Source organism: Epinephelus lanceolatus, chromosome 13 (genome assembly GCF_041903045.1).
Source record: "Epinephelus lanceolatus isolate andai-2023 chromosome 13, ASM4190304v1, whole genome shotgun sequence".
Lineage (NCBI taxonomy): Eukaryota > Metazoa > Chordata > Actinopteri > Perciformes > Serranidae > Epinephelus > Epinephelus lanceolatus.
The window spans coordinates 43064895-43080509 of NC_135746.1; the positions used below are offsets into that span (position 1 = coordinate 43064895).

Here is a 15615-nt window from a genome sequence, read left to right on the forward strand (position 1 = left end):
GCCCGATCGGGCAAGTGAGTTGTTACTTTACATGTCCAACCGTGAGTTTTACTTGCCCCAGGCAATCGGGCAATCCTTATTGTTGAGCCCTGTACTCGTATAGGCACTTCAGCGTCCTGCACCGGGTCGGGTACCCGTGGGTAGTGATGGTCAAATGAAGCCTTATGAAGCATTTTCTTTATTTTCTGAGCCCACTAGATGGCACTCTTGGTTTAAAGAGAGAGGCTCAAAGAATGACAATTCAGTGTGTTTTAATCCTTTTGTTGAACAAAAAGCACCATCTAGTGGGCTCAGAAGATAAAGAAAATGCTTCATGAGGCTTCATGAGGCCATCACTACCCGTTGGTAGCCGATAGGTAACCCGCAAAAAAGCTGTGTAACAGGCAAAAATGAGTATATATGTATATATATATATATATATATATATATATATATATATACAGTACAGGCCAAAAGTTTGGACACACCTTCTCATTCAATGCGTTTTCTTTATTTTCATGACTATTTACATTGTAGATTCTCACTGAAGGCATCAAAACTATGAATGAACACATGTTCAGAGTTATGTACTTAACAAAAAAAGGTGAAATAACTGAAAACATGTTTTATATTCTAGTTTCTTCAAAATAGCCACCCTTTGCTCTGATTACTGCTTTGCACACTCTTGGCATTCTCTCGATGAACTTCAAGAGGTAGTCACCTGAAATGGTTTCCACTTCACAGGTGTGCCTTATCAGGGTTAATTAGTGGAATTTCTTGCTTTATCAATGAGGTTGGGACCATCAGTTGTATTGTGCAGAAGTCAGGTTAATACACAGCCGACAGCCCTATTGGACAACTGTTAAAATTCATATTATGGCAAGAACCAATCAGCTAACTAAAGAAAAACGAGTGGCCATCATTACTTTAAGAAATGAAGGTCAGTCTGTCCGGAAAATTGCAAAAACTTTAAATGTGTCCCCAAGTGGAGTCGCAAAAACCATCAAACGCTACAACGAAACTGGCACACATGAGGACCGACCCAGGAAAGGAAGACCAAGAGTCACCTCTGCTTCTGAGGATAAGTTCATCCGAGTCACCAGCCTCAGAAATCGCAAGTTAACAGCAGCTCAGATCAGAGACCAGATGAATGCCACACAGAGTTCTAGCAGCAGACCCATCTCTAGAACAACTGTTAAGAGGAGACTGCGCCAATCAGGCCTTCATGGTCAAATAGCTGCTAGGAAACCACTGCTAAGGAGAGGCAACAAGCAGAAGAGATTTGTTTGGGCCAAGAAACACAAGGAATGGACATTAGACCAGTGGAAATCTGTGCTTTGGTCTGATGAGTCCAAATTTGAGATCTTTGGTTCCAACTGCCGTGTCTTTGTGAGACGCAGAAAAGGTGAACGGATGGATTCCACATGCCTGGTTCCCACTGTGAAGCATGGAGGAGGAGGTGTGATGGTGTGGGGGTGTTTTGCTGGTGACACTGTTGGGGATTTATTCAAAATTGAAGGCACACTGAACCAGCATGGCTACCACAGCATCCCGCAGCGACATGCCATCCCATCCGGTTTGCGTTTAGTTGGACGATCATTTATTTTTCAACAGGACAATGACCCCAAACACACCTCCAGGCTGTGTAAGGGCTATTTGACCAAGAAGGAGAGTGATGGAGTGCTGCGGCAGATGACCTGGCCTCCACAGTCACCGGACCTGAACCCAATCGAGATGGTTTGGGGTGAGCTGGACCGCAGAGTGAAGGCAAAGGGGCCAACAAGTGCTAAACACCTCTGGGAACTCCTTCAAGACTGTTGGAAAACCATTTCAGGTGTCTACCTCTTGAAGCTCATCGAGAGAATGCCAAGAGTGTGCAAAGCAGTAATCAGAGCAAAGGGTGGCTATTTTGAAGAAACTAGAATATAAAACATGTTTTCAGTTATTTCACCTTTTTTTGTTAAGTACATAACTCTGAACATGTGTTCATTCATAGTTTTGATGCCTTCAGTGAGAATCTACAATGTAAATAGTCATGAAAATAAAGAAAACGCATTGAATGAGAAGGTGTGTCCAAACTTTTGGCCTGTACTGTATATATATATATATATATATATATATATATACATATATATATATATACTCAAAAATATAAACGCAACACTTTTGTTTTTGCTCCCATTTTTCATGAGCTGGACTCAAAGATCTAAAACTTTTTCTATACACACAAAAGACCATTTCCCCTCAAATACTGTTCACAAATCTGTCTAAATCTGTGTTAGTGAGCACTTCTCCTTTGCCGAGATAATCCATCCCACCTCACAGGTGTGGCATATCAAGATGCTGATTAGACAGCATGATTATTGCACAGGTGTGCCTTAGGCTGGCCACAATAAAAGGCCACTCTGAAATGTGCAGTTTTGCTTTATTGGGGGGGTCTGGGGGGGGGGGTCAGAAAACCAGTCAGTCTCTGGTGTGACCACCATTTGCCTCACACAGTACAACACATCTCCTTCGCATAGAGTTGACCAGGTTGTTGACTGTGGCCTGTGGAATGTCCACTCCTCTCCAATGGCTGTGCGAAGTTGCTGGATATTGGCAGGAACTGGAACACACTGTCGTATACGCCGATCCAGAGCATCCCAAACATGCTCAATGGGTGACATGTCCGGTGAGTATGCTGGCCATGCAAGAACTGGGATGTTTTCAGCTACCAGGAATTGTGTACAGATCCTTGCAGCATGGGGCCGTGCATTATCATGCTGCTACATGAGGTGATGGTCGTGGATGAATGGCACAACATTGAATGCCATCAATAAAATGCACCTGTGTTCATTGTCCATAACATACGCCTGCTCATACCATAACCCCACCGCCACCATGGGCCACTTGATCCACAACGTTGACATTAGCAAACCGCTCACCCACACGACGCCACACACACTGTCTGCCATCTGCCCTGAACAGTGAAAACCGGGATTCATCCATGAAGAGAACACCTCTCCAACGACGCCATTGAATGTGAGCATTCATGGGCAACAGCTCTGGTGAACATTGCTGCAGTCAGCATGCCAATTGCACGCTCCCTCAAAACTTGCAACATCTGTGGCATTGTGCTGTGTGATAAAACTGAACATTTTAGAGTGGCCTTTTATTGTGGCCAGCCTAAGGTGCCGGCGCGGCGCTGTGGCCATCAAGTGCCGCCCCCCAACACACACTGGCAGCAGTGTGCAGCGGCACCATCGACGTGTATTTCCCACCCCAGCCCACTAGGTGGCTGTACCTACACTAGTTGCCAACGGTTGCCAACTGCTAGTAACGGAAGAAGAAGAGGAAAAACTCTGAGGCAACAACAACTTGGATTTCATGGGTGAGTTGGAGTAAAGTACATAAAAGGCTTTTCTCGCAGCGCCATTTCCAGCGCCAGCCGCGCTGGAAATAGAGCAGTGGGCTGAAGCAGAGCGGCGCGGCGCGTCGGCCGGCGCCAGTGTGGGTTGGTTCACAGAATATAATGGAGGCAGGCGTTTTGACGCGCGGCGTATGGCGGCGGTGTGTGTTGCACTTAAGGCACACCTGTGCAATATTCATGCTGTCTAATCAGCATCTTGATATGCCACACCTGTGAGGTGGGATGGATTATCTCGGCAAAGGAGAAGAGCTCACTAACACAGATTTAGACAGATTCGTGAACAATATTTGAGGGAAATGTTCTTTTGTGTATGTAGAAAAAGTTTTAGATCTTTGAGTCCAGCTCACGAAAAATGGGAGCAAAAACAAAAGTGCTGCGTTTATATTTTTGTTCAGTGTGTATATATATATATATATATATATATATATATATATATATATATATATAAATACATATATGTATATATGTCCTATTACTGCATCTTGCTAACCATTCTGGATGCATTCTGGATGTCACTAACTCGGCTTCTTCTCCGGAGCCTTTGTGCTCCACTGTCTCTCAGGTTAAGTCGTATTGCATCGGCGCCTGGATAGTGGATTATTGTCACACATGTATGCTATCAGATATTAATATATTATTATTAATTATTACTTTCATTAATGTTGTTGTAAGCTACTGTCATTACCGTCTGTCCTGCATCTCTCTGTCTCTGTCTCTCTCTCTTTCTGTCTCATTGTGTCATACGGATTACTGTTAATTTATTATGCTGATCTGTTCTGTACGGCATCTATTGCACGTCTGTCCGTCCTGGAAGAGGGATCCCTCCTCAGTTTCTCTTCCTGAGGTTTCTACCGTTTTTTTTCCCCCGTTAAAGGGGTTTTTTTGGGGAGTTTTTCCTTATCCGCTGTGAGGGTCCAAAGGACAGAGGGATGTTGTATGCTGTAAAGCCCTGTGAGGCAAATTGTGATTTGTGATATTGGGCTTTATAAATAAAATTGACTGACTGATTGATTGATTGATTGATTGATTTGACGGAGATGAAAAGAACTACGAACTGTAGGAAACAAAGTTTTTGGGCCATCTTCGGTTACAAGGGCTAAAGGACACCATTTTAATTGAGCCTGCCAAAGGTGAGGAAGACGATGACAAAAATGCCGAAGCATATGCAGAATTAATTCAGTTTCTGGATGATAAAAGTTTGTCACTCATAATGAGAGATGCAGTGGACATTGGCCAAAAAGTGCTACAGATTTTGAGAGACTATTATGCTGGAAAGGGGAAACCCAGGGTAATAAGCCTGTATACTGAACTGACTTCACTTCAAAAGTCAAGTGGCCAGAGTGTGACACCATCACAGCACTGAGAAACGTGGGTGAGACATTAACCCATTTAGACCGGATGCAGCATTTACGTGTATATACCTTTAAGACCGGGTGCAGCATTTGTGTACTTCTACCTTTAAGACCGGATGCGACGTGTGTGTGTTTTAGGTGACGTCGTCGTTTTCAAGACACATGATGGATGAAATGCATTGTGATTCGCTGAAATACATGTGTAGGAGGCGAAATGCACTATGGGATATGTTATTCTTTTAGCCTCTTAGCCTTCATGTGGAAAAGTTACGGATAGAAAGTTTTTAAAGGTGCGCAGTGGCGGTGACAATGGCTGACGACGTGAGCGAGGGAAGCGACATTGAGGCAGAGTACAGCAGTTTATGAAAATAACAATGAAATAGAAGATTATGACGACCCAGACTATGATGTGAATGCTGACCCGCTAGCCAAGGCTCAGTGGGTGAGAGATATGTTTGAAGCGGATGACGAGGAGGAGGATTTCGGCGACTTTGCTGGATTTCAAGATGACTGGAAAACTGAGGACTATCACCCACGTCGAAAAAGTGAGTATCGCCGCAAGCCAGGGGTAAAGATTAACCTGCCTGACAATGCAACGCCATTACAGGTATTTTCCAAGATTTTCACGGAGGACTTGTGGTTGCGACTTGTGACGGAGACAAACGTGTATGCAGAACAAAGCAGGAGTGACACTCCATCCAGCAGCAAATGGACACCGGTAACGGTGAGAGAAATGAAAACCTTCATTGGGCTGTGTATCACCATGGGCATACTTCAGCTGCCAGCCAGAAGAGACTATTGGCGGCAGAAAAAGTGGCTTTTTCAGACATGTGTACCCAAAGCCATGCCAAGGGACAGATTTGCAATGATCTGGAGGTAAGAATAATGATGATGATGATGGTAATAAATGATGATTAATAATAATTAGTTACAACGTGCTTTACAGAAAAAGATAAAACAATGACGATAAGAAATAATGATAATGATGTCTGATGATAGATAATAATGGTAAAAAGTGATAATGATGATCATTATGACGATTATAATAAGTGATGAGGATGATAATGTCTGATGATGAATAAAATAACAAATATAAGTACAATAACAACGACAATGACGATAAGAAATGATGATAATGATGTCTGATGATAGCCAATAATGGTTAAAAGTGACCCTTTTTCAGTGGGATCATGGTAATTAGACAGTACCATGACTGCCTTGGTGTCCTGCAAAATGCAGAAAGTCAGGTCGTCCTTCTGAGCCACTTTGAATTCATGTTTGCCCAGAGATGTTTGCTTGGTCAGCATTTTGTTTTTTGGGAGTCCCTTTCTGTTTGCACGGACAGTGCCGCAGGCATTCAGTCCCTTGCTCTTCATGTCCTGGAAAAGCTCCACCCCTGAGTAGAAGTTGTCCATATAAATTGACAGATGAGACCCATAATAGGGTGTAGCTAGATCCATGACAACTCGGTGAGCGAGACCCTTCTCCTGTGTCCCCTCACACCCAGTGTAGACTTGGAAGTTGGCAACATAGCCAGTGGAGGTCTCTGCCATGACCCACACCTTCACACCCCATTTTGTTGGTTTGAGGGGCAGATATTGACGGAAGGCGAGTCTTCCCTTGAACTTCACCATGCTCTTATCTATTGTCACAAAGCCATTCACCTCGTAGAGTGACTGAAACTGAAGTGGTGAGGTAGTCGAGAAACCATCTCAGTTTCCACAGCTTGTCAGAGCGGTCCACGTCATCTGCTAAGTTATCTTGTAGGTGGAGATACCTGAAAATGCACATAAGTATTCACATGGGTAACAATATTATTATCATTATTATTTTTATTATTAACAACAAATTATGACAAGTAAAAATGTGTCTTATATGCTTTCATCCAAAGCAACTTACGTACTTACCTGTGTGAATACTTATGTGCATTTTCAGGTATCTCCACCTACAAGATAACTTAGCAGATGACGTGGACCGCTCTGACAAGCAAACTAAACACTTAGCTTTGGCGAAGCCAAATAATCAATGACCTAACTGCAATCTATCACAACAATAACTCAGTAAACAGCATCACATCACATACAACAAGTTAAACAGTCTTGCTTAGCCTGTAAAGCTGTGATAAGCTATGCCCAGTTGTTACATTACCGATCCTTGAATGGATGGAAGAAAGAGTCACTTGGTGGTATGCTGCTTTGTTAGCCGGCAGAAGAAGGCTGGGAAGGTGTGGTTTCAGCTGCAGTCTTTGTTGTGTCCTTTGTTCCAAAGGTTCTGATCCGAGGAAGCTGGTCGCTCGGGGTCCTTGCAGAGTTAGACGCTGGGTGCTAACTCACTTAGTTCCTTGTTGCTGGAAAGCTAGTTGCAATGGCCTTGTGTTTGCAACAGAGTCTGTGATCAGCTGCCCTCCCTTTAGTGGTTTGGGGCTATGGAGCCAGAGTCTGGGCCTCTGGGCAGTTCCAGGCCCAGCGTGACAGAGTCACATGTCGCTGTAAAGGTCCAATCAAGTTTTGGGACTTGAGTCTCACTGAGGTGTGAGGTGAGATCTCCTGTGGAGATGGGTGTCGCATAGCCGTCTTTGTTTGGAGAACAAAGAGCATGCAGAGAAAAAAGCTCTTAAATCTCCAGTTATGATTTTACCAAATAAAAAGTCATCTGTGGTCCTGTGAATCCCAACATTAGTATTGGATCTTTTTCTGGTTGACCTATTACATCACAGACCAAACAATCGACAAACAAGTTAGCAAACTGGTATCATGGTAGATAACCTTACAGCTCTTTACAGCTCTGCACATTCCTTCTGTCAAAAAATACAACGCTCTGGATGTAGATGTCGCCTGGTTGTTACCGCCTTCTTCTTATGTTATACATTTAATGCTTATCGACTTCCACATCAAAGCCCAGGGCGGAAACTGTGAGAGCATGCACAGAACGCCTAGGAATATTTCAACTACCAATCGCATTATCTGGGTGTGTTGGTCCCGCTTTGAGAAATTCGATTTAGTGTGATTTCAGTTGGACTAATACTATAAATCCATTTTCTCTGATGTCATGTGTAGTGTAATATTTACTGAAGTGTTTATATTGTACCTTTAAGTTGACTTTTAAAGATACGTGTTGAAGCAATGTACTCTGTGCACTGACAAGACACACACTAGTTTATTATTTCATGTATTCCTATGACACACATATACACTCATTGAGCACTTAAGCTTTGTGGTGGAGAAGTACCGAGGATTAAAAATAGCATGAGGATGGGCTCAGAAACACTGGTGGAAAGTTAACGGAATTCCAGCTTGTCCTGATATGACTCTGGTAAGAAGAGGCGGTCTTAGACTGCCCAGAAAAGCATTACACTGTGAAATTGGCTCCAAGGGAGAAAAGGAGAGAGGGGATACTATTACAGTTGCAATCAAATTTATTCAACCCCCATTGCATATTAGGCTTATTGGCAAAATATACAATTTCTCAGCTGTTTGCAATAAACAAATTACACAAGAACTGTTTAAGTAGTTCAATGAAACTAATATTACAAGGGTTTTGATCCAAATTCAACACAAAATGCTACTTTTAATGACTACTGCGGTCTCAAAATTATTCAACCCCTTCATGACAAGCATCTTCAGTACTTAGTAGAGCACCCTTTTGCTGTTATGACCTGCTGCAAACGTGATGCATAGCCAGACACCAGCTTCAGACAGCGTTCCTGAGGAATCTTAGCCCATTCCTCATGGGCAATGGCCTCCAGTTCAGTAATATTCTTGGGTGTGTGTTTTGCTACCGCCTTCTTCAAATCCCACCAGAGATTTTCTATGGGGTTCAAGTCAGACGACTGTGACGGCCACTCTAGAATCTTCCATTTCTTCTTCTGAAACCAAGCCTTGGTGGACTTTGAGGTATGCTTGGGATCATTATCCTGTTGGAAGGTCCAATGACGCCCAAGCTTCAGCTTCCTCACAGACGGCACAACGTTTTTACCTAAGATTTCCTGATACTTGACTGAATCCATCGTGCCCTCCACACGCTGCAGGTTTCCAGTGCCAGAGGCAGCAAAGCAGCCCCAGAGCATCACTGAGCCACCGCCATGCTTCACTGTAGGCAGGGTGTTCTTTTCAGCATAAGCTTCATTCTTCTTCCTCCAGACATACCGCTGTTCCATAGGCCCGAAAAGTTCCAGTTTTGTTTCATCACTCCACAGAACAGAATTCCAAAACTTCTGTGGCTTATTTATATGGTTTTGAGCATAATGGAGCCGACTTTTCTTGTGCTTTTGGGTCAGTAGTGGTGTACGTCTTGGAGTCCGGGCATGGAGCCCTTCGGTGTTTAGTATGCGCCTTATTGTACAAACTGAAACCTCAGTGCCTGCTGCCACCAAGTCTTGGTGCAGGTGTTTTGCAGTCACTCGAGGGTTTTTGAACACTTGCCTCCTCAGGAATCTGGTGTAGTCACTGTTCCTTTAACTTTGAACTTGCGAACTATGCTTCCAACTGTATCTCTAGGAACATTCAGAGCTTTTGCTATCATTTTGTATCCTTTTCCTTGTTTGTGCAAGGCAATGATTTCTTCTCTGAACTTTTTGGACAATTCTTTTGACTTAGCCATATTTCGAACATGCAATCAAACGTCACTCTCAACAAAACCCTAGCCAGTCCAGGTATTTATGTGTTCTGTCTCAAACACACCTGAACTAATGAAGCCCTTGATTAGTTGCACCAGGTGTGCTTGAAACAGGGGGTTGAATAATTGTGATTAGTTGCATCAGGTGTGCTTGAGACAGGGGGTTGAATAATTTTGAGACTGCAGTAGTGATTAAAAGTAGCATTTTGTGTTGAATTTGGATAAAAACCATGGTAATATTAGTTTATTAAACTATTTCAACTGTTCTTGCATGGAGGTTGAATAATTTTGATTGCAATTGTATGTACGAGTGCAAGTAAAGAGGCGGCCATCAGGGGGAGACAGGAGAAATGTGACACTGTTATGTTTCAGCTCCAAGGGGGAAGGATTAAAGAAAAAGTGGAAACTCAGCAGAAATGTGACACCGTTACGATCAGAGCCAAGTGGGAAGGATTAAGAAAAAGATGACTCAGCAGAAATCTTCACAATAAAAGCGAGCGCGCAGACAAAGACATTCCAGTCCTGCTTCAGAGATTGACTCATTGAGTATTTGAGTTTTTTTGATATCTAATAGAAAACAACGAAAGTCCGTTCGAGAAGAAAGGAACGAGGTCGCGAGCTTTCTAGCCCAGCTCCAGACCTTTAAATTTATGTTTCTACACATGTAAACGTACTGACTGGTTTTGGAAGTCATAACCTAGTCACCTTGCTAAAAATAAACTAGCTAATAGATTGTAGACACAATATGGAGCACCTGCCTGTGTGAGTTTGGGAGGAAAGCAACAACAACTTACCAGAGCCAAAATATGACATACCTTTAACTCGTACATTTTTCTTTTTGAGGTGAGGAGGTACTGAAAGAGAACCCGTGCAGAAAGGCTGTATTTGTCATCCGGAACATGAATAACTGTCACACTGGCCACCTGGAAGAGGAAAGACAGCATAATGAGTTTCTTTAACTTTGAAATATTCAATTACTTTTCTTCAAGTCTCTCATTTATACGCTCAGGGTTTTTTTTATCTGTATCTGTAGTGAAAATACAGAGATGAAACTGAGTCTGGTCATCTGATTCAAAAACAAACAGCAAGTTAGAGCTGCTGCGCAGTGGTGTATAGGGCCCGTGCATTTTGAGGAGAAAAAGAACAAGGAGGAGGAAGAGAAGGAGATGAAAAAGAGGAGGAGAAGAAAAATGAGAAACACAGGAGGGTCAATCAGCAGAACTGTCCAGATCATAACTATTTTTAACTTCTTAAAGGTCCAGTGTGTAGGATTTATGGGGATATTATTTAACCTTTATTTAACCAGATAAAACCAATTGAGATCAAATCTCTTTTACAATGGTGACCTGGCCAAGAGGCGGAAGCGTTAAACGTCGGAGAGCAACAAATGAAAACAAACACACATATACAAACCACAGTCAAAGGAGATGTGATAAAGAGGAAAAAGACTACCATCAACAAGCACAAGGAATGATCACATAAAAAGACAAAAACAATAAAAGACAGCAGCAGATGATCAAAGCAAACTAAACACCATGGCAAGAGCAAACAGTGGTCAAAAGCTCAGCAGTATTTTGCTTAAAGCTCTCCAAAGAGACTAGAGAGGCCAACTTGAGTCGCGTTTGGAGGTCATTCCATGAGCAAGGGCCAAAATAGGACTCCTACGACCAGCCTCAGTCCATACTGAGGGCACGATGCAACTCAACCAGGTGCTGGATCTGAGGTTGTGGGAGTCTTGAGCCAGGACAAATTTCGATTTATATATTATATATTGGCAGAAATGGCAAATAATATAATAAGCATGTTTTCTTTAGTGTATAATCACCTGAGAATAATTCCATTAAATTCAATTCAATTTTATTTATTATGCCCAGTATCACAAATCACAATTTGCCTTACAGTATACAACATCCATTTGTTCTTTGGACCCTCACAGCACATAAAGACCCAAAAAAAAAAAAAAAAAACCTTTGTCGGGGAAAAACATGGTAAAAACCTCAGGAAGGGCAACCGAGGAGGGATCCCTCTTCCAGGACGGACAGACGTGCCATAGATGTCATTCAGAACAGATCAACATAATAAATTTAAAAATTGACATTGCGATTTTTTTTGCCCCCAGTGATATATATTGCGATTTATATATTTTGGGATGCATTATTTTCCACCAGATGACTTCAGTAGCTCTACTTGGTGAGAATTAATCATTCTGGAATTATTAGGCTGATATTGCTTTGAATGCAACAGCATAAAATGTGCTAAAAAATAGACATTTGTTCAGTGAAACCACCATCTCTTTAATATGTGAATAGTTTTAAAGACCACACCACTCCTCTTGCTGATTTAGGAGACATGTTAGAACCTCAGTCAAGTGATATTGTTTAATCAAAAATCAAATTATCTGAAACATTATGTTAATGAATACATGTTGTTCATCTGGGCTCGAGAAGCAGATGGATCCAAGACCAGTACATTTACAAAAAAAAATCTTTATTATGAAATAAACCATGAGTGACATCATAAACTGTTAACATTTTAATAAAATGTATATTGTTCATTGCTAAAATAATATTGAACAATAACCTTTTTTGAAAATAAAAAAACGGTATCATCATTCTAACAAAATGACACATGTAAAAAACACAGCTTCAAACCACTCCCACATCTTAAGTATAAAAATAAGCAGTCATAAACCACCATGGTTTATTCTCTCCCCTTCTTCACTAATTTTTCAGCTAAAGTTTTCACTTTGCGAGAGAGCCGCCTGCTTTTTCCCCCAAGCTGGAAACGTGGTGTGTGGTCCTCAGCTGATTGATTGATTGATTGCGTGGGCCTCGGTGTCTGAGAAAGTGCCTGTCTCGCAGTCGCATTGCCAGGTAGGTCTACCTTTATTCTAGTAAATCCAACACCTTTATTCTTTATTCCACTAAATTAGACAACTTTTGTTGGTCAGTCATTAAAACGGAAGCGAGTTTTACGTGCATCACTCAGCAATTTCAACGTATATGCTTAATTTAATTAGGGCAAGCCACATGTCGCAAGCCCTGCTATGTAAATATTGCACACGTATGCATTGCAATAGCTATGCTTAAAAGTTGTATCGTTCAGGCCTAACAGTAGCCCAGAACAGACAAACCAAACACCGGCATGGCACTGACATTTTAATGTAAAAATGGTTTATTCAGTATTTTTACTAGTTTAAATCACCTGGTCTGTTTGATTTGGAGAGGAAGAGACCTCTGTGGATAATTCAGGTCCAAGTAAAAACTTCCTAAACATCTGGATTAGAAAAAAAAAGGTGGACACACATTGGTGGTTGTTCATCCAAAAAGCGTCAGAGAATCACTGATTTGTAACATGAAACTGCTTCATGCATTGTTTTTAGTGTTTTAAATCATCTGGTCTGTTTGTATTTGAGAGGAGTAGAACTATGTGGATAATTCAGCTTAAGGTAAAATACTCACTGAAGGAATTCTAACTTGGAAGAGTTTTGGCTGGTTTCAATCTGCAATCGTCACCACCAAATCCCCCTGAATCTTACACACTGGACCTTTAAATTAAAAATATCTTTCTTTGTTTTTTTTTTTTTTTTCAATTTAAATGTTCATTCTTGGCAACCTTATACACAGACATAATGCCAATTTCCATTTGTATGCAGATGATAGTCAGAATTATTTAAGTTATGATCCAACAAATAACTACCAAAACACTATTAACCTGCTAAATTGCCTTCACAAATTTCCTGCAACTAATGCTGATAAGATAGAGACATCGATCATTGGACAAGATAGTGCAAACATTCAAATATCAAACAGTTTTGGTTCTCTGTCCCACTCAATAACTGCAGAAATCACTGTGTCATTTTTGATCAAACCCTCAGTTTAGACAAACATGTAAATTCAGTAGTTCAATCAGGCTTCCACCATCACAGAAATATCTCCAGATCAGATCATTCCTTTCTAACAAACATCTGGAAACTGTTATTCATGCATTCATAATTTATCCAATTAGATATTCTAATTCCTTTCCCTCTGGCATCATTAAAGCTCATACAAAACTGCTGCCAGAATCTTGACTCGGACTAAAAACATGACCACATCAAACCGTTCCTTGCCTCCCCACACTGGTTACCCCTAGCTTTTAGAATTGATTTTAATATTTCATTTATAACTTACAAAGCCCTGAAAGGCCTTGCTCCAAGTTATATAACAGATCTTTTATTGCCCTATGTTCTTTCTCGGACCCTGGGATCCTCAGATGCATCTTTTCTTGTTGTTCCTCAGTCCAGATTAATTCACAAAGGTGATAGAGCCTTTGCAGTTAGAGCAAAAAGACTTTGGAATGACCTGCCTGAGGAGATCAGGGCTGCAAACTCAGTCTCATCTTTTCAAAACCCACACGTTTAAAATTGCCTTTCAGTGATTTTATCTGCTTTATTAATGCATGTTTTACTCTGTTATGTGTTTTCTGTTTTCATTGCTTTTATCTGTTTTATTTGCTTTGTCTTTTATTTGGCTTTGTAAAGCACTTTGTGACTGTGTTTTGAAAGGTGCTTTATAAGTAAAGTTTATTATCATTAATAATTTATATTTATTCTGCATCACTCAGAGCTTGAATTCACAACTTTAGATGCCAGGGGAAACGCATAATCTTGTTGAGCTATCTGCTGTCTATGGTGCCAGACTATAGTTGGGTTTCCATCCAAATGTAGCAAAAATTTTAACCGAATTTTCAGAAAAATTGCCAAAAGAAAATGCAAATTTCTGCACTTTTCCATCCACTACTGTTGCCAGTCAAACGTATGAAAATGTTCATTCATTATCTGTAACTGCTTATTCTGGAACAGGGTCGTGGGCGGCCGAAGCCTATCCCAGCTGTGAGAGGAGAGATACACCGTGGACAGGTCACCAGACTATCAAAGGACTGACACATAGACACAGACAACCATTCATGCTCACATTCACACCTACAGGCAATTTAGAGTCACCAATTAACCTGTCTTTGAACTATGGGAGGAAGCTGGAAAACCCGCAGAAAACCCACGCTGACACAGGAGGGCCACACAAACTCCACACAGAAGAGCCCCAGATTTGAATCCAAAACCCTCTTGCTGTGAGGCAACAGTGCTAACCACTGCATCACTGTGCCGCCCAAAAGGAAAACAATACATGTATAATAACATAGAGCACACTGGACAATGGAAACAGAAAGTTTTGAACAACTAATTTATAGCTCTGTGTTCCTGGAAGAGCTTTGCAGTTTGGGGTAAAAACAAAGTAATATACTTCATAATTCCTGCCCGGTCAAAGTGTCTGAAAATTTCTGCTTAATTTGTGCAATATTTTAACGCTGCAAAGTTGTGGCATGTATGACTGATTTGTTATGACATTACAAAGTTTCGAACTGTAGACAGCTGCTCTAGCGCCACCATCAGGACTACTGGCCCACAGTTTCAGGTGAGGAAGCTTGGCATAGGACTGGAACTATGTGCAAAGTTAGTTTATTTTTATGCATAAGAAGGCAGATTAAATGCACAGGAATAAGAGAAGGAAGGAAAAGGTGGAGAAGAAGAAGGACAAGAAGAAGAAGAAGAAGAAGAAGAACATTGGCAAAAACAAGAAGGACCAGCAGCACAGTTCTGAAAATGTCTGAATGTGAGGTAGACTCACGATGTTGTACGAGTCTCTGGCGTCCGGCTCTGCCAGCGTCAGCACAACCACAAGAGGGTAGTGTTGCCTTGGCAACGGCCCAAAATCTCTGATCCCCTGGTCAGCAGGAATCTGTGTGTGATATTCCACTGTGTCTTCACTGCTGATACTGAGAGGGTGCAGTCAAAGAGGCTAAGATTGGGAACTACTGTAGGAACAAAGTATATCAGCCAAACAGGGAGGGTTAAACCAAAGAAATGTCTCGGCCATCATGAGTATGCATTATGTTACCAAGATAAAATGATAGCATTGACTTCTTTGATTTATTGCTGTATAATGGTAAATAGAACATCCAACCCAAAGCACTTCAAACACAAGTAACTAACAGATATTGGAGACTATCAGTGTGCTTCAAATGGCATACTTCCTGTATTTATTTATTATTATTTTTTATTTATCCTTTATTTAACCAGGTGAGTCCCACTGAGACTGACATCTCTTTTACAAAGGAGCCCTGGCCAAGAAGGCAGCAAACCAAAGTTACAACAATACAACAACATAAAACATAAACACAACAGTACACAGATACATAAAGTACATACAGTACACATCAAAT

At 41.4% G+C, this 15615-nt stretch overlaps 1 protein-coding gene across 2 annotated transcripts in view; it reads right to left on the minus strand.

Moving 5' to 3' along the window:
• Positions 1-15615, minus strand: part of cgrrf1 (cell growth regulator with ring finger domain 1) — a 30334-nt gene that overhangs the window by 6274 nt on the left and 8445 nt on the right. For both annotated transcript variants that reach the window (XM_033618932.2, XM_033618931.2), the window contains exons 4-5: positions 15021-15168; positions 10170-10277 (exon numbers count right to left, since the gene is read on the minus strand). In XM_033618932.2, the coding sequence (XP_033474823.1) occupies positions 10170-10277; positions 15021-15168 (256 nt within the window). The remainder of the gene's footprint in view (positions 1-10169; positions 10278-15020; positions 15169-15615) is intronic.